The 21,032-nt window shown below is 37.4% G+C and overlaps 1 protein-coding gene across 2 annotated transcripts in view; it reads left to right on the top strand.

The window, feature by feature from the left end:
• nek7 (NIMA-related kinase 7) overlaps positions 1 to 21,032 on the top strand; it is a 59,744-nt gene that overhangs the window by 34,805 nt on the left and 3,907 nt on the right. For both annotated transcript variants that reach the window (XM_016273784.1, XM_016273783.1), the window contains 2 exons: positions 2,920 to 3,014; positions 18,950 to 19,063. In XM_016273784.1, coding sequence (XP_016129270.1) covers positions 2,920 to 3,014; positions 18,950 to 19,063 — 209 coding nt within the window. The remainder of the gene's footprint in view (positions 1 to 2,919; positions 3,015 to 18,949; positions 19,064 to 21,032) is intronic.

Here is a 21,032-nt window from a genome sequence, read left to right as displayed (position 1 = left end):
TATATATATATATATATATATATATATATATATACTGTGTATATATATATATATATATATATATATATATATATGTAGATTGTATATACACATAGTTGGAACAAATTTGGGATGTTGTTTGAGTACATGTTTATTTCTGTGTTCATTTTGATATTATGCATTTTGAAATTTATATTGCAATGTTTATCATATCATACATATCAGGGGTCTTCAACTAAAATTGCTTGAAGTCCAGTAATGAACGCTCCTCACCAGCCGAGGTCCAGACAATTATATACCTAAAAACACAGTTCATCATTGAATTCAGTGATGTCACCGTCCAGCTCAGTTCAGTTTAAATACTATCTTTACAATCAAGTCGACAATATAACTGGAAATTAAGTGTCCCCAACTAAGCAAGCCAGAGGCGACAGCGGCAAGGAACCAAAACTCCATCGGTGACAGAATGGAGAAAAAAAAATCTTGGGAGAAACCAGGCTCAGTCAGGGGGCCAGTTCTTCTGTTATGCTGATTTGCTGCTCAAGACACATTATACTTATTATGTTCAAAACAGCTGTAGGATTGTAGGATTTTTTGACAAATGTTCAAAGGAACAGCATTCAGTAGAAAATAGAAATCTTTTGCAACATTATATGTCTCTACTGTCACTTCTGATCGATTTAAAGGGGTCATATGATGTTGCTTAAAAGAACATTATTTTGTGTATTTGGTGTATTTTGGTCTAAAGTTAAAAATACCTCAAGCATCTTGATAGAAATGTTACGCCCCTACCATATTGTGATGCCGTCTCCCAGCGCGACGAGACAAAAACATTAAAACCAGGGATTGAAATTAACTTTTTTTCTGACTCCTAAAGTTTTTGATATTCTTCATATTCTGTGTGGTCAAATTATGAATTAGTGATAGAAATTAATCTTTTCCAACGAGTTTAGATAGATTTTTACCTTTTATGGGCATTTTTACCTTTATAAATCCATTTTTACTAAAAGTGTGCATCATCTTTTGAGTCAAATTCTTACATTTAATCCGGCAATTATAACAATACTGCATTTAGGCTGTTACTAAACAAATGAAATCAGTATCAATAAAATTCATCTTTGATGAACTTGCAGAAGTTGAATATGAAGTGGCATTTAGATGTATTTACACATGTTAATGCAGCTTAGAGGGACATGGAATGCTTTAACCTGCAGTTATAAATGCATAAATAATGTTTTGATATTTTAAACATGAAATGTTGAATAGTGATATTTAAATTATTAAAAAAATTAAAAGATACTTTAAATGTGAAATTAAATCCGCCAGTAAGTGGCAGCAAGTCACTGTTAAGTGAGTCATTGCAAATTAACCAGATCATTTAAACGGTTGATTTTGATCAGAGACGCAAAACAGCGCTGTGTTTGGAATGTTTTCTTTTGGTGAAATAACGCAAAAACAGCCAATATGGTGTCTAAAACGTAAGTCTCTTGATATTAACTTATTGTTTATTGAACTGTTGTATAAAATCAATATCACATTTGTAACCATGCTGATTTTTTTTTAAACGGCACTCTTCATGTGATATTAACTATATGAATTGATATAAATATATACTATATAATAATATATTTTCCAACCCCCTTATCTTGAATTATGTGATCATTCGTAATGCATATTGACAGACTGAATCATGCAATGAAAGAATGCACTCTAAATGCGCACGGCACAAAATTAGTCTAACCAGACTACATCACGTCGCGTATGCGTGCACTTTGTAACTTAGGTGTGTTTTGTTTGGTTTTTGCAATATACTCGATAATGTCATGATGTCTCACGAGTTCTGTATTTGTGCTAAACCTGCGCAGATTTGGCTTGCATGAACTTCCCAAAGAAATTAATGAGTGAACATAACCTACGAAAAGTAACCCGCCAAACTGGCTAGTGATTTGACAGCGTTACCCTCCACAGCTGATTTTTACCCGCATTTGGCGGGTTGGCGGGTGTTAATTTCAAACCCTGATTAAAACCCATTATAAACGAGGCATTTGTTGCATCCAGTGGGGACATAATTACGGATTATAATGACTTATATGGTCTTTTTATGCGTTGCATCGCGCCGCGTAAACATAAAACCAGTGGCAAACTCTTTAAATATGAAAACATACTTAAAGTCTGTGAGTCAGAATAGCCGGCATTGTAGGCTACTCTCCCAGGATCAGGAAACAGTCCTCCATAAAATGCACTGCACACATCTGAATATTTGGGTTGTACTGTTCTGGAACAGTGTTGTAAATACAACTTGACCACTGATTTCTAGTCATGTCCTCTTTTGGAAGGCCAAACAAAGTATTTTCGCTTTCGCAACGAAACACACAGCGTCTTCATGACATGGCGGCGGCAACAATACTACAGCGAGAATCAAAGTCACACCTTCTTTCTTTGCGTGAACATTTGGGCGGCGTTATGCAAATCTTCCCACATCGTGACATAGACATGTGGGGGCGTGTTTGAATGAGGCGTTTTAGGAGGGCGTGGACGAGTCTTAACTTTTATAAAGAATATCTCTTTGGATTTGAGACTTTAGTCTTTGCAACTTTAGGGATCTTATCTATTCACAAACAGCTTGTAATACTCCAAAGAGAAAGGAAAACTTGAAATCGCATCATATGACCCCTTTAATATACCCTTACTGAATAAAATGTATTTTTCTTTAAAAAAAAAAAAAAAAAGCCCAATGGTAGTGTACAAACCGTTAAAATGTTTCCCTCCATGTTGTACACACACATCGCTGAGTTTGTTGATAGCAACCTCTCTTTAGTAATCTAAAACTCCTCAGTCTGAAACCTTTGTCAATGAAGCATCCATGGATGAACTCCTTGCATAGCAAACCAGACAGCCTAACTCTCTCTCTGTCTCTATCTGTCTTTTTTTCTGTTCCAGTGGGCACCCCATATTACATGTCTCCCGAGCGAATACACGAAAACGGATATAACTTCAAATCTGACATCTGGTCGCTAGGCTGCCTGCTCTATGAGGTAAGGTATAGAAACCCATCCCATCACTCCCCCTCCTCCATTTATACACCCCAACCCTCCCTAACTCTACCGTTCTCTTTCCGAGCTCCGGCCAGAGCTGTTCGTCTCCTTTTGTGAGACGCAATCCTACACCTTGCGGTCTGTCGTGAAAATTACAATATGGTTTTGTACTCTGAGGTAAATGGTTTCCACAAAGGATACCTGGAGTATGTTCCCGAGCTGATGAGGAAATTTGAATGACATTTACATGTGTTTTAAATAACATCCACTGCTCTTGCTGCGAAATGATACTGACTGCTTTGATTAGACTTTAATAGCATACGCTTCTCCATGACACAGTGGACCAGTTTTCTCTTCAGCTCTGTCTAAATTGAAGATGAAGTTGCAAGGAGGTCAGCTGTGTTTTTTCGGCTGTGATAAATGTTTAGACCTTAAAGGGGTAGTTCACCCAAAAATGGAAGTTTTGTCATTATTTAATCACTCTCATGTCATTCCAAACCTTTTTCAAGGAAACACGAAAGGTATATTTTTTGAGGAACATCTGTGCCTCTCTTTTCAGTATAATGAAAGTGAATGTGAACGGGATCTGTCAAGCTTCAAAATGACAAAAAAGCACCATAAAAGTGGTCTATTTAACGCTATTCCACGTTTTCTGAAGTCATACGGTAAACTTGAATTAAATTTAAGTTGCTATTCATTAATAATTTTCACCTCCAGTGAGCTGTTATAATTAGGGTTAACAGTGGATCAATGAGTCATTGAGAACCAAATCAGCCAATTTGTGAATGTGTCATTCACATAGTTTTGTGAACTGGACCAATTAATTTTTAAAAAAAAGATTATTACATTTATTAAAAAGATAAAAAGAATGATTCATTCATAAATTAGACATTATTAACTCTTGCTGTCATAAATGCACCAAGAAGTAATAACTACAGATTGCGGTCAGTTTAGAAAAATGTAAAGCTTCAGAAAACTTGTAATATATATGACTCATATGAATCATTTTTATGATACTTTAATATGCTCTTTTGTCATTTTGAGGCTTGGAAGCCAAAATATCCAAATGCAAGAGGTAAAAATGTTTGGGCTGACAGTGAATAAATATGATTCATAAGTTACTGTATTTTTTTTTCTCTTCAAATTGTTTTTTGCTAATTCAGATCAATTTGATTCAATATACAGTTCGATTAGATTTAACTGTAAATTGATTCATTTTTTTTTAATGTTTTGATAGCAGTGATTCTCAATCTTTTTGACTCCCTTTAATACTTCTTTTGTAATAAAAATAAACTCAAAATATGTCAGTTTAATGTTGTATATCTTAATTTTTAGTGTTGTTTTTAGCATTTTACTTAATGTGTTAATGTAACAACATTTAAGTCAATTGAAGACTTACAGGGACCCCATGGAAGGCCCCCTGAATGAAAACCACTGTATAGGATTTAATAATGTATCTTAAACAAGAAAATAAAGACAAACTATTTCAGACTGTAGAAAGTAACTGGAAAGGAAAACATTTCTATAAGTTCATGAATGATTCATTTTGAAGTTTCTTTAAATTGAGAAAAAGGAAAAAAATTAAGGGCCTGGATATTCTTAAAAATGGCAATTTTGTGCTCAACGAAAGACAGTCAGTCTTTTTGAAATAACATCAAGGTGACTAAATGATGATAGAATTGTAGTTTTCAGGGGAACTGTCCCTTTAAGCATCTGACAGCGTGAGATCTTGCATAACAGATCTTGCGAAATCACAGATTCCTGTTCAAAAGTGGGCATTTTGTGTGTTTCTGTGTGTTTTTTTTTGGCCCTGGTTTCCTCTTAACCAGGTGACTTGGGCCACCTGGAATGGGTTGCAGCAATCCGTAAATGACACAATGCTTGATCCCATGGGGTGTACTGGCTACTACCAAAAACTGGTGTATAAACACACACAAGCAGGCGCAAATTCACACTCGCACAGTGTGGAAATAGACACATTGTTAGTCCAGTACCCGTTCTATCCCTTCAATCCCCTGAGTGTTTATTTCCCTCCCCGCTTCGTCTTTTACCTCTTTTTTGGGGGGAAGCTTACCAGTAGCTACACCTCTCAAAGTGCCTGGGGCTGAAAAACAACTGAGTTCACCGCTGCTTGGAGACGGTGTTTCTTGGCACTAATTAGTCTCCCATAAATGACCAGGCCCATCAGTGTGATCAGTCCGCCCTTCTTAGCAGTGGCGATGGGTCAGCCAAGTGCGGGAAGAAGGCAAACGGGGAACAGTTGTGATCTCTCAAGCTTCTGTTAAAGCCAGGTCCGAGCTCGGCCTCGAACAGATCGGCGTTGTCGCCCCTTGGTACACGAAGACTTTCATCTTGTCCCACTTCCAGCAGGTCACATGACCTGGAGGAGGTGGGGAGCTGGTGATGAATTGACATCTGAGTGACGGATCTGATGATCGGCAAAACCGCCGGCAGTTGCTGTGATGTTACAGTAAAGGAGGATTGTGGACTGTTTTTCTTTCATTATTACAAAGTATTCAAGTTTTCAGTTGATCATCTCAATGTTTGTTACAAATGTTTTTAAGTAACTCTAAAAATCAAAAAATGGCAAATTGTTCGTCTGTATGTGGGTCAGTGGCGTGTCCTCAAAGAAAATGAAGAAAAAATAAAATTTTACAATCAAATTATGTTTTTCAAGCTTTTAATTTTTTCATATTTTATTTATTTATTTTGTGAATTAGTCTATATGTGGATCAATGGCTTGTCCTCAATAAAAAAAAATGAAGAAGAATTTAAGGTGGAAAAATGTACAATCAAATGACTTTTTATTACCATTGATATTACATATATATTTTAATTTTTGGTTATAAAATGTAATGATTAAGAAAATAAGAACAATTCAAGAAAAATCTCCCACCCAAATTTGATTTTTTTATTATAAAATAATTTCTTAAAACATTTTATGTATTTTTATTCCCAGTTTTGGAAAGTTGCATAACTTGACATTTTACAACCTGAACTAATATAATAAGTTTGTTAAATGTTATTACATGCCTCTGTGGAATACTTGATTCTGATTGGTCAGTCGCGACATTCCGAGGTGTGTTATCCCTCGATATCAACCGGTAAAAGCTGATAACACAGGCTCATCCGGGTAACTGAAGTTGGCGCTATACTCTAAGAACAGTATTTCTTGGTGGAAGCTTTGCGTTTGGTTAGCTAATAAAATATTAAAACTTAATATTCTCCCTTAAACTTAAAATCATCCTGGTATCGTGGACTTGCTCTCTTGTTTCATACAAACACAGCTGCTGCCATTTTGCGACGATTGTTTTATACACTGTAATGGATTATAAGATATAACTAACAAACTGGTAAGATTTTAAAAAAATTTCGTCTTAAATCAATATCTTTTATCGCCTTAATCATTTATGTGGTGAAATGTTGTGTAATAAGTGGTATGACTGCACTGTTTCCATTAAATGTCCATATAGTTTGAACTTGCCGCTTGCTCGCAACTGCTGTCTTCATGGAAGCTTTACGTTCAAATATTTCAACTCAAATCAATATTTTGTGTCTAATTATTTACTTACGTGGCAAGTAGCTGTGTAATAAGTGGGATAATGTACATCCAGCCGTTAGTTATCGCAGAATAACCCCCTTGAGGGTGATACAAGACCCATCCTCTTCTACCATAACAACCGGCTGGATGTACATTATCCTTTACATAATCTGTGAAGCAGGTTTTTAAAGTTTTTTTCTTCATTATAATATGAGAACAGCTGTATCTCTGGAATTTTGCATTTATGCCCCCCAGAATATCAAAATGAATTGTTATTTAGAAATTAAAAACATGTTCATCATAGTAGAGATGTATTCAAGCCATTGAATGTATGAAATACATTTTTAATGTATTTTTTAATAATTTAATAGATGGGACAAAAAATATTGTCATTTTATTGACTTTAATTTCATACATGTAGGCCCATATATTGTCTATGCCCAGTTTCATAATTTATTTTGGTGTGTGTAGACATTTTCTTCAGACAATCGAAAGCTAGCTGCAGTGCTGAACTGCTGAATTGGTGATTTGCAGACTTGTGCCATCTTCCATTGATACTCATTGATCTATTTTGTGTGAAAGGCCTATATGTGTGCATGTAATTCCTTTATTCTGAGAGCATGAATCTTTCAGTCGATCTGTTATGGGGGAACCGAGGAGGGCGGGGGCAGTGCAAGCTGTTGAGGTCACGAGGCCTCGATTGAAAATCATCAATACCTTTGTATTGTATTCCTCAATATGCATCTGCTATTCCGTTTGATGCCGATGCTCTCAGTTGGAGCTCATTTGTTCAGCTGATCATCCTGTGATGAAGAGGAGAGGGGTACAGGACAAGGCCAGAGTTGGGGTTGACTCCCAAATGGCCTTCACGGCAGACGGGACACGTGCTCTCCACTGTGCATCTGTCAATAGCACTGCACTGTACTGCACGGTCCATCTGCATTATTGACAGCTCTCTGCAAGAAAAAGTGTGGTTTTGTGGTGAGTGGAAGAATTGAGAGTCACACCGTCTGTTTGGGTGTTTAGTTAATATTTTGGGCGTTGAGCAAAGTACACAATAAATGATATAGTAGGCTGAAAGCTAACTACTGTTAAACTTTATTCCAAGTATTGTAGCCATCCTCACACGTCCACATGTGCATGAAAAAATGTTACAAATAAATCAAAAGTTGTGTTCCTAATTTGTGGCTGATATCTCAAAAACTAAGCTTTCAGTAATATTTTGTTTGGGTGCAGTACTAGGTTTGTGCCGATAGACGATAGTAACGTGTATCAACGATAGACTGATATCGCCTGTGGCTGATGCCTTTAACGATAGCAAGACGATTATTATTATTATTATTAGGCTAGTAATACTATTTAATTAATATTAGGGCTTATTTGTTGCATTAGGCCTATATTTCTTTTTCCGCATTTTCAGTATTGCGCGTTATAACCAATCACACACGATTATGCTGAGCTTATGAATGCAATGGCCAATCAGAGGCGTTCAGATGAGTCATCACTGAAACAGCGGAGGTCTGTTGTTCAGCGCGCTGACTGAATTCTGACTCATGAATTCTCTCATTATAAACAACAAAGTGCAGATGTACGTGCGATGTAAGTATAAGAGATTTATTCATCATATAGTGTAGATTCACTGAGTTTAACAGGAGTGTTTTTAAAGTGCATAAACTCGCGCTAGACTGAGCTTGTGATGTTCTTTGGTAATTTAATGTTCTTTGCTCGTTTTTTATAGCTGCTTTTTGAATAACTGAGGAACTGTAAGCATTATAATTAGTAACTTACGATGTTTCTATTAATTTGTTATGTTAAATACTGCTTTTAGCCTTACGCTGGAGTTGGTTCACTTTCTCGCAATGAAACTAAGTAAATAATTACATAAATTAGCACGATAATATTGTGTATCGGCGATCTCACAGGCTGACGATAGGACGATATGAAAATTGAGCATATCGCCCAACACTATGCAGTACCAGACATTTCCACTAGAATTAGAAAAATTAGAAATTAATTTCCTATTCATTTCCAATGCGGTCACGTTTGACAATGAGGGGTTTGGACCATTTAAACTTTTTGAATCCATTTTTTAAATCTTTTTTATTGTGTTCACATAGCAAGTGCCAAAATCTTTACCAAGTTTTGTACCATTCTGATGAAAAAAACTAAAACATAAATTATATATATGGTTATAGATATATATGCAAATCAGGTAATGCAGCTGGTTAAACTTTATTGTAAGTAGTTAGTGAAAAAGGCATAGGTTCTTAAACCATGTCACAAATGTTTGGTGGTGATTTTTCGTACATATTTAGCTTCAGCTTTAATTATTTCAGTTTTAATAATTTTAGTTCTTCAAATGAAACTCATTTCAGTCTGCCTCATTTTTAAGTTTCATATAATGTATAGTTTGTTTTTCGTTTAATATATATTCCGTATTTCCATTTTATTTCAATTAACAAAAATAATTTTTAATAGTTTTACTTTTAGTTACCAATAACGACACTGACTTTGATTTGTGTTAAAGTGTGGACTGTGAAGAAGCATTTCATTTCTTGGACCGACTGAACAAATATGCTTCCTTCAATCTACGCGTCCGTGAGAACAAGAGGACGCATCTTTTACTGATGATTATGCTTATGATGCTTAAGCACTTTTTTCTGGAGTCTCTTTATTGATTTGTATATGCAAATTTTAATAAAATGTTTAGACTTGTTTCTTTTAGTGAATCGTTTGGGTGGATGAATTTTTTGCTAATCTTATTTAAATAATTTGAGTCACTGAGTTGAATCAAAATCCCCATCACTACTGTTCAATGAATTCTCCTTTCATTTGACCCCATTTTAACCTTGAATCAGACCAAGTCTGCCTCATTTTTAAGTTTCATATAATGTATAGTTTGTTTTTCGTTTAATATATATTCCGTATTTCCATTTTATTTCAATTAACAAAAATAATTTTTAATAGTTTTACTTTTAGTTACCAATAACGACACTGACTTTGATTTGTGTTAAAGTGTGGACTGTGAAGAAGCATTTCATTTCTTGGACCGACTGAACAAATATGCTTCCTTCAATCTACGCGTCCGTGAGAACAAGAGGACGCATCTTTTACTGATGATTATGCTTATGATGCTTAAGCACTTTTTTCTGGAGTCTCTTTATTGATTTGTATATGCAAATTTTAATAAAATGTTTAGACTTGTTTCTTTTAGTGAATCGTTTGGGTGGATGAAATTTTGCTAATCTTATTTAAATAATTTGAGTCACTGAGTTGAATCAAAATCCCCATCACTACTGTTCAATGAATTCTCCTTTCATTTGACCCCATTTTAACCTTGAATCAGACCGCAAATTTTTATGGTTACTCTTCTATATTTTCCTTCCCCCCACCATCAAGACCATTTCCTGTGGCTGTATTAGCCTATGATCTCCTAGCCCATCCTTGGAGCACTCATGCAATTGGTTTTGGTGTTGAGTTTTATGACGCTGAAAATGAAAGGATCGTCTCGAGCTACCCAGATGGCCCTCGGTGTCCTCGCCGTTTCTGACCCGCACCGTCTCCTCTCTCTATTAAAGACAGACTGAGTTCATATTGGTGGATCTCTGCACTCACGGTCTGGCCCGGCCTTTTGAAGTCCTCTTAAACCTCTTCTTAATAGCCATTCTCGAAGGTGTTTTGGATTTATGTTGGCATAAATAAGAGGCCGTGACGGTTGCATCTCCCTTCATTGCAAAAAAAACGAGGCCAGGTTTCCTGCTCCAGGTTTTACAATTAAAACTGTGAAGTCACATCTTCGTTTACGACCATGTGTTTTCAGTAGAACATTGGAGATGAGAACTGAATTGGATTAACAAGAGCGTTAAAAGTAAACAAATTAGCATGCGCACCATGCAAGAGGTGTGTTGCATGTTTGATATGTGTTGCTAATGATATTCTTTCATTAAATAAGAATGCTTAGTTCGTAGTTGGCGGGATGTGGCATAGCAATTTGTTTTCAGAGCTCGGGAAGTTTATATATAACATTTTTAAAGGAGATTTTTTGGGAAGTGTTATACCACACCTGAATATTAAGCATCCATCAAAACGTTTGAGCTAATTAAACCTGTCCCGCTTCCTATTCATATATAGATTACCCAGTATACCTTGGTGTATACTTCAGTATACTTCTCACCACGGATCTCAGATTTTAATTTGATAGCTTAGTGAATTAATTTGGCCCAGCCGTGTACAGATGCGGAATACTCATGTTCTTTAAAGATGCTTTGGGAGAGCGGCGTATGTGAGCGCTGGCGTCTCGGAAGCACTCTTAACATTCTGATGAGCTGCCGCACCCATGTTTTGCTAATGATGCATAAAACCGAGAAGCGTTGCACACTCATTCAGCAAATTTACAAACATAACACGTGTCTGAAACGTTTCTTCTCGGGGTGATGGCGCTACTAAGAGAAGAAGTGGTGATTTTTCTCTTCTCATTTGTTCAAGAGGAAAACACAGAGAGCTTAAACATCACTGTGTGTGTAGGTTAGGCGTTCGTAACAAGTCAGTGCCTGTTTGTGGCATCAGACGGGGACTTTTCAAGTCACAGAATATGGATTCATATTTAATTGTGTTCGTTCCTTATGCCTGCACCTCCATTTGATTAATATATCATTAAAGAAGAGTGCGAGAAGGACGAGCCACATGAAATAATGATGGTTTTCTCACACTCGAACATGACTCTTTTCATACACTACGCCCTCTTCCATGGCTCTTGAGAACCAGGACCTTTGCTAGGAGATTAATTGGCATGCAAAGAGCTAGGAGATTAATTGGCATGCAAAGAGTTCAACAAAGTTCAAAGACAATGGCAATATTAATATTAATATTCAATATTAAGACAATGGCAATATCTCCTTGATTGAGACAAATGATGATACAATAAGCCAGTATATATTTTCATGTTATGAATGATAACTGGTAAATGGTTGACATTAAAGTTCTATATTATGTTGTCAAAATAAATGCATTTAAAATGTACAAAGTAATGTACAGTATGGAAAATAGATACTGTATTCATTTTGAGATTTGCCAATGACTACATTTGTGTTACTAAAATTATCAGTGTTTTTAAAGGGGTCATATAATGCGATTTAAATTTTTCCTTTATTTTTGGAGTGTTACAAGCTCTTGGTGCATAAAGAAGATCTGTAAAGTTGCAAAGACTAAAGTCTCAAATCCAAAGAGATATTCTTTATAAAAGTTAAGAGTCAACCACGTCTACCTAAAATGGCTCTTTCTAACATGCCCCCACGTGTCTACATCACGATGTGGGAAGATTTTCATAACGCCACCCAAATGTTCACGCAAAGAAAGAAGGCGTAACTTTTATTCTCGCTGTAGTATTGTTGTTGCCGCCGCCGCCATGCCGTGAAGGAGCTGTGTTTCGTTGTGAAAGAGAAACTACTTTGTTTGGCCTTCCAAAAGAGGACGATATCCACTTTGTCATGCCTAGAGCTGATCCGTGCTGGTCGCTGAGGAAATGCATCAACTTCGCGTTGTGGGTCGCCCGATCGGCTTTCACCGTGGACGAAGCAGAGTCCAGCCCGGGGTCGGCACATGTGGTTGCCGCAAGCCTCCTTTTTCGAATCCGCCGACCGCGCCATTCTCAAGCCTGCCTGCCTCTGCTCACTCAAGCCGGCCTCCACATACTCTAGGCCGCTGCTCACTCTATGCCTCCGGCCTCCACTCACTCAAGGCCGCGGTGTGTTACGCTGTTTCGTTGTGAAAGCGAGACTACTTTGTTTGCCCTTCCAAAAGAGAACACGACTAGAAATCAGTGGTTAAGTTGTATTTACAACACTGTTCCAGAAAAGTTTAACCCAAATATTCAGATGTGTCCAGCGCATTTTATGGAGGACTGTTTCCTGATCCTGGTAGAGTAGACTACAATGCCGGCTGTTCTGACTCTCAGAGTGTAAGTACGTATTTTTATATTTAAAGAATTTGCCACTGATGATTTAAACGCAAGTTTTTTGGGCAGTGTAGAGTAGCACTTGTTGTTTGTCATTTCTCCGATCACAAATGCAGACATGGTTTTATGTTTACGCGGCGCGATGCAACGCAATGCGTAAAAAGACAGTATAAGTCATTATAATCCGTAATTATGTCCCCACTGGATGCAACAAATGCCTCATTTATAATGGGTTTTCATGTTTTCGTCTCGTCGCTCCGGCCGGACAGGGCATCACAGTATGGTAGGGGGCGTAACATTTCCGTCACACGCTTGAGGTATTCGGCCAATACAAAGCACTGGATAGCTGGCCAATCAGAGCACACCTCGCTTTTCAGACCGATGAGCTTTGTAAAAATCTATGCATTTCAGAAAGGTGGAGCATAGAGGAGAAACAATAATGTACAGTATGTGGAAAATAATGTGTTTTTTTAACCTTAAACCGCATAAACACATTTTATTACACAAAATAATGTTCTTTTTAGCAACATCATATGACCCCTTTAAAGGTTTAAGATTTAAGATGGCAGAGTTAATCTGAATGTAAAAATAGCATAAATAAGCATGAACAATTATTGACCAATATGATAAATAAATAAATAAAAATTCTGCTGTCATCCAGTAACCAATATTGTTCCAATATATATAGATATATGCGTCTCTACATGGAAAAAAAAAAAATTTGTAACCTGAAAATGGTAGCATCTAAATTAACTGGTTTTATTTTAAAACCGTTCTAGTCTAAAATATTGTTTAACATCACTGAATCAACCTAAATACGTTAATGTATACCAACAAATCAATTTTAATGGGTTAAATTAGGTAGAAATTGCTCTATATGGTAACAATTGTAATTACCACTTTACTCGATATAAAAAAGTATATAGAAACTGTTGACACAATAACAGAAGACCTAAATTTAATGTTGCAGTTTACACTCTTTGCAATTTAGTAAATTGTAGCAGCCGGAATTGCAGTCGTTTATATTGTGATTGTGTTTCACTCTGTTAGCTTGATTTGGTTCACCAAAATGTGTCGGAACAATTCGTAATGCAAGTTCACGTTGCATTCTCAGTGCTACCACAAGGGGCGCTGTGTTAGTGCAAAACTGCCTTCTACAACTAGTTTTCTCCATTCAACTCTACTCTTTTCGAATGTAACACAATGAAAATAAATTTTAATGGCTCAGATGTGAACTCTGTCGCCCCCCAGAGTGTTGTTTTTTTCCTGAATTTATGCATTTGCATAGAGAAAAAAATATGCTCTGTATATGTTGCATAAAAAAAATCTGTTTTGTCTAAAGACTTCAATTAAAAAAGTATTGTAGCAAGCCAGGGCGGTCAGTTTGTATTCAGGTAAGTATTAGAAGAGAGTCTGTTTTTGTCTTCCTATCTGGGTGGCCATATGTGTTTGTCTTTTTTAGTTGTTTTTAGTTATGCTGTTGTGATATTGTGAGCATCTATCTATGTGTGTGTGTTTCCAAGCAGGCGTGGCTGTTTTTTACGTGTCTGGTGTGTATTTGTGTCAGCACACTTATGTGTTGGTGGTTGAGATTCTGTTTAAGTATGTTCCTCTGAGCTTTGGTGTCTGTGTGTGCGTTTTCCCCCCCTCTTTTGTGTGCGCATGTGAGTGTGTAAACGCGTGTGTCTTTCGCCACCATGCACCGGTAGCCGAAGCCCCGCAGACAGACAGCAGGCCAGCGTGGTGTGGGGTGGACTCCTCTGGAATACCAATGAGGGAGCTGCTGGGCTCCGGGGGTCAGGGAGCAAGTCAATCATCTTGCCCATCGCCTGGGCGCCCCGAATCAAATTAGCCTGAAAAATTCAGGGGCCGGGAGCACGGGGCGAGCAGCTGTCAGGGCCAAGAGCGCTAGGCACTAATGAACCAGATGAATAGTGCAAAAACTCCAAAATAAAAACAGGACAGTTGACATTTTTCATCTGTCAGAAGCAGAAGATGCATGAAAATATGGTGGTCCTTGTTTAACCCTTTGCTGGCTACAGCTGCTACTCGCCCCTGACCCCCCTCTGCGGCCACACTTCCACAGGTACGCACACCGCATGCAAACAGTTAACGCCGCTGCTGCGTTTTCATCTCGATAAATGTCGTTCTACGGTACTGCACATCGCAATTATCCAGAGGAACTCATTGCAAGAGCAGTGGCACGCTGACGAGATAGATGTTGCGATGAAATTACACTATAGGTATATCATTTTCTGTATATGGAGGAGAGATCATCATCTAGCCTTTTGTTTTGAAGAAACAGTCGCAGTCTGGCCAAAACACACTCATTCGCAGAGCCCATTACTGTCACACACACACAGACGCATTCGCATCGCTGTAGCTGATGGAGGAACAAGAAGGACATCAAATCCAGCATTTTTCTGCAAAAAATATTATTATTTTTATCCTACCTCTCAGAAAATTAAAATTAAAAATTTTTTTTTTCTATTTTTAATGTAATATTTAGTGTGCTTGTTGAGTGCTAGTTTTACCAATGGATTTAAACAAAATTGCCCTGCACCTCTTGTGCTATAGTGGAGCAAATGCGTCACCTTTTGAACACAAAACATTGACGTTTTATATATCTATACATATACTTCTGCCAATGAGATATGTTTAGTTATACATAAAACTTTATATATATATATATATATATATATATTACTCAAATATGTATGTATTAATTATATGTATATTATTAATATATAAATTAATTCAACCATCATATTTAAATTAATTGATGGCCTTGAATGTTTTGGAGCCGTTTTAATGGAAGGCCGTGATTGGATCTAATACTGTTAGATGACACTACTCACATTTTTGTTTGTTATTCATGTCTTTCAAAAAAAAAGGTACTATACTCAACTACATTAAAAACTTTATAGAAACCATTGCCGTGATGACAGTAGACCTAAATTTAATGCTGTAGTTCACGATTTAGTAAATCATAGATGCTTGAATTGTAGTTGTTTATATTGTGATTGATTGTGTTTCGCTTTGTTAGCTTCATTCTCTGCTCCAAAATGTATCAGAACACAATTCATTATGCATGTTCGTTTGCATTCTCAGTGCTACCACAAGGGGCGCAAAACTAACAGTTTTGTTAGCGCAAAACTGTCTTTTACAACCAGTTTTTTCCTTTCTACTCTCTGTTCGAATGTAACGCAATGACAAATCATTTTAATAGGTTATTCAAATACGTATCTATTAAAAAGATGTATATTATTAATATATAAATGACTTCTTCCGTCCTATTTCAATTAATTGACAGCAGCTTTAAATGTTTTGGAACCGTTTTGATTGAAGGCAGTGATTGGATCTAAAACTTTCAGATGACATAACTCACATTTGTTATTCTTCTCTTTCTGCTTAAGCAAAGTCATGCCTCATTTCACAGGGCATCTGCTGAAATGTCACTGTCCCCCCCCCCCCTTTTTTTTTGTTGTCATTGTGCTTTCTTGGGACAAGAACCCTACAAGAAGAAGAAAAAATGCAACACAGCACAAGCTAACCAAGCTCTTTCTCAAATACAGGTGTGAATCCTTCAAATTAAAGTGATTTTGGTTATAGAATTTAATTATCACTCTCATTATATGTCACTTGACCGTATTTTTGCCACTGTGAATGCAGGCATTCGCACTTAGGTGTGGCACATTTATATTAGAAGTACTGGTTGCTGTGAAAGTGCTACACGTTGCAGAAACATCCCAGTCCTTCCAGTTCCAGCACTGCCAGTGATTAGAGAGGGACTCCCCTTCCTCCGCCCCTCCCATTCCCATTTCGTGCGGAGCAGCGATGAAACCGGCTTTGCTCCATGAGTTCTGCCACTCCGCGCTCCTCCTCTGACAGCCCAGACGGTCGTTTCGCCTCGCTCTATCACACCCCCTCTCACCCCCACCCCCTTAACTCGCTCGCCGTTTCCTCTCTGTCCTTCTATGTCAATTTAATTGAGTTCTCGTCCAGTGTGCGTTTGCGGTGTAGTGGTTTTCGTGCGAGTACTCTGTGGCTTGCATGCTTGGCATCTGGAAAGCTTTTTTCTGAAAGTGTCCTCACCCACAGTCAGTGGATTTGCTTGGGGCTGTTTTTGCCAGTCTGCTTTTGCAGTATCATAATCTCATAACGTCATCAAAGCATCGCCTTCCTGGCTGAGCGGGATTGCACAGCTCCAGGCTACCAGGATGCACTGCATGTCTTCAGTATCGCCGTGATTTATGTCCCGAAACTGTGACGTCGACAATGTTGTTCATCTCGGTCTGCCTTCTTTTCCACAAAACATTTACTAAAATGCTGAAATATCACCGTCCTTTTTCTAAGGCTTTATTGGGACAAAACATCCATAATTTTCCTTGCTAAGTTTCAGACCAGATATAGAAAGCTAATTGGCCATGAGTTGTTAGATGCGTCCAGATTTATTAAGACCAACTTGCAATTCATGCACATTTTTAAAGTATTGGTTCTATTGGAGATACTTGCCATCTGTTGTTATTGGTAAAGCACGATTGTTTTGTTCTGTCATCAGTTAAGGCCGTTTCACACAGCGCGATGCAAAAAAAAAAGTGAGGCGAATCGCCGACGAACCTTGCTTTCACGCCGAGCACGAAACGATTGATCGCCTTCTGCTAATTCACGCCTGCACGCTAGGTGGTGCCGACCAGCAATGCATTTTTACTCAGATATGTATCTCATATATGGATTTAACATCGTCCACTGCTCAATATACAGCATTAAATATAGCTAAATAAAGTTTGGTTCTAAGCCAGAAACACAAACTATAATGCTTACAAGGAAACATCTTAAAATATAAATATAAGTACAATTAGCATCAAGCCACATTTGAACATTTATCTGATTATTAATGTTTTTGCTTAAAACCCACTATAAACCATCATCAAGTGCTTTTAATAACTTCCGATTGTGATCTATAGTTGATTTTGTTTCTATAATAGGCAGACATGCACTCTTTGTAGGCTGTTTCATAACGCCACACTGCTTATTGTCATAAACATCCTTTATTGTTATAAAATTACCATGAGCTGCATACAAAACACATACAGAAAATATATCGACATAATCATGTCTATTTGCTTTCATATTTCATGTGTAGAAAAATGTTTCACTCGTTTTTTTTAAACATGGAAGATCTAGAGAGTTAACGCGCGCTGACTCATAACACTCGTGCACGTGGAAGAAAACGGACACTCCAGGTCACATAATTCAATCGAGAATTTATATTAAGGACATGTGAGAATAAATCTGCTCTCAGATACCAAAGATAACAAGAACTCGGCATCCACTCTCTTCTCTCTACCGGGATACTCTTCTTCGGTGTTTGTTTACACTGGTTTTCGAAACAGTGCCACCACTCTCCCCCTTTTGTGCAACAGCAGCTGCTCTGGGCACGTGATCTAAGCTCAAATCTGATTGGACGGCCCGTTTCATCATGGAGTGACGGGGAAAAAATCGACACAGGACGAAAAAAAAATCCTTGTTTTTTTTTTCACCGCGAATGATCGTGCCTGGTGTGAATAGCCCCATAGGGATCTATTGTTTCGATTCAAAAGCGTCATCGCGCCGAATTTTCCAGAAGAATCTTCCAACTGTTTTTGTCTCTACATTTGAAGTCATTGGGGTGACTTTCATTGTATGTACAAAAAATGTAATAAAAATGTTTTTGGTTTCGGCCCAAAAGTTCAATTAGCGCATCTTTGATTACTTATTTTGACTTTGACAATGTCTATTTTGTCCACACAACGTGGATAAGCAGCCACACATAAGCGTGAGCAGTGTGGACATACTTCACCTTGATCTACAATGATGCTTGAGTAGCAATATATCAAATTTGTTCACTTGAAATATCTGGAAGCGGCTCATTGCCAAAGAAATTTACTATGACTGGTTCAATTTATCACCTGAGAACACGACAATCCAGTATAAAACATGCTCTATAGACTTGACTCTTAGCTTTCTGACAGCTTCTGACATCTTGTTGCCGTCTGTGACATGGGACGACGTAGTCTCTTCCACAAACAGTCAGCCCCTGCTTGATGAAGATTTAGTGTGCGTTGCAGGATTGTGTATGAGAGATATGGGTACTTGCATTGGAGTGAATGAATTACTCATCCTCCAGGTGTGAACTCTGAAGTCATTTAATGGCACAACCATGGAAATAACAGTAAAATAATTTAGTAATTTAGTTTTTTCTTCACAGAAATTCATTTTTTATTACTTGCACCTTTGAAATCACAAACTTAAGATATTAATTGGATTGAGTTGAGACGATCATGATATGAACCTTGCCAAATGGCTTCATAAGAAAAAAATGTTTAAGCTAACAAGATGTCTGGAACCAAACGTCCTTCTCTCTAAAAGTGCCTTTCATATTTCTTTCTTCTCACATAGATGGCCGCCTTGCAGAGTCCATTCTACGGGGACAAAATGAACCTCTACTCGCTGTGTAAAAAGATTGAGCAGTGTGACTACCCGCCGCTACCGTCTGACCATTACTCTGAAGAGGTATGTTTCAAGCGCAAGAGATTTTTACACACTTTCTCACTCTTTGGTATTTAATTCTTCTGAAGTTGTGGTCAAATTTAACATTGTTAGAGTTTTCACAGACAATATCCAGTCATAGCAATAAGAATCCATGCAATTAGGAATGCAGATTTCGCAGCGAGTTCAAGTTGTTTGTTCGTTGTTCGAAATTTCGCCAAAATGTGACCTCGCCTTAATATTTGTGAATATATCACATAAGAGCTTCCATTCTGTGGTTGTCCTTTAACAGGCTAGTTCACCTCAAAATGTCAATCCTGTCATTATTTACTCACCCTTATGACAAGATATTTAGAAGAACATTCCAACTGTTTTTGTCCCTACATTATAAGTCAGTGGTGTCCAGACAACGACTTTGGACATTGACTTTCATTGTATGAACAAAAAACACTGAGATGTATTTTTTTTTTTAAAATTCAAACAGGTTTGGAACAACAAGAGGATGAGTAAATGATGACGATTTTTTAAAAATCGAATTAGAGTGTCTTATTTGTAGTTCTCATGCTTGTGAACAGCAAGTTCATAGTAGTCCATCAAGTAGACCATCAGCAAACCAGCTTGCGAATTTCAGGCATGGAAAGCTCTGCCGGTCTTTCCTTGTAACATGCTGTCACTCTCTGATGTCAGCCGTCGAAGTACCCTCGAAGTCCTCCGATAGATCTGGCACGTCCGACCAAAGCTGCCATTATTATTATTTACAAGCCCAGCACGACTCATCCTCCATTCAGCACTTCCTTCAGCTTTTGCAGTGCTGCAGGAAGGCCTGCCTCCCTCCCTGTCTACATGTAAACAATGCTCCTGAAGGTGAAAGGCAAAAAAGTGTCAGCCGTTCATCTTTGGTGTGTCATTTACCATCTCCTTGTATCTCACCTGACAGACAGCCCCCCTTAAAATGGGGGGAAAAAACTGCGACCATCGAACCCCCCGCATTTTTCTCGTGCAAAAGCATGAATATTTTACATAGCTGCATCTTTACTCTCCCCCACTCCCCCCTCATTTCTTCTCCACTAATTCTCAGACTGTCTGCATTTGCATTTCACATGCCGGGCTTATTAGGAGACGCCGCGGCATGCAACAGCAGCCAGGCAGTTGCCATGGCGATCCGACACAGGGGCATCTTCTTTTTTTTTTTTTTTTTTCTCCTTTCCCCCCACTTTTAATGATGCTGCTGCTGCTTGTCTGGGCTCCGTTTATTTCTCAGTGCAGCATCACGACTCTCAATCCTGTCTCTGTCTTGCAGGGACTGCGCTTTTTTGTATGTTTCTTTTTTTTTTGGACTAGAATGTTTGTAGTGGAGAATTAACAAACATTCGCAGGGCTAGAGGGCTTCTTGCTGGAAGTTACATTCCTTAGAGCCTATCCCTCGTCTGTCCTGTTCACTGAGCTCTGAGACGCTTGCCATTTTTGTCAATCATCTTGTTTGTCTTTACCCAATGACTAATATAGGACTCCAACTAAAACTGTTGTACATGTGATGACAAATATAATTTAATATGTTTGTTTGGTTGTTTGTTTATCATTATTATACATTTTATTTTATGTATATTTTTCAAAATGTAAAAAATGATTTGATGTAAAAAAAAAACTAGTCTACATTAGCAGTAACAGTCCAGAAAACTTTGTGCACATTATATTATATTATATTATGGGGAAAAAAATAAATAAATAAATATATATATATATATATAAATTATTATAAATATATTATAATTATGTATATTTTTTGTTTTTATACATGTAATATATAAATAATATATAAATTGTGTTATGTGCACACACACTCATATAAAATGTATTTTATTTTATTTTTTATATGTATTTATACTTTATTTTTGTATCTAATTTATATATTATATATACAAATATATAGTTGTAAGTATATATAATGCATGTTGTGTGTGTGTGTGTGTGTGTGTGTATATATATATATATA

Source organism: Sinocyclocheilus grahami, unplaced genomic scaffold (assembly GCF_001515645.1).
Source record: "Sinocyclocheilus grahami isolate Dianchi unplaced genomic scaffold, SAMN03320097.WGS_v1.1 scaffold81.1, whole genome shotgun sequence".
Lineage (NCBI taxonomy): Eukaryota > Metazoa > Chordata > Actinopteri > Cypriniformes > Cyprinidae > Sinocyclocheilus > Sinocyclocheilus grahami.
The sequence above is the reverse complement of the archived record's forward strand: the minus strand, read 5'-3'. Positions and strand labels throughout refer to the sequence as shown.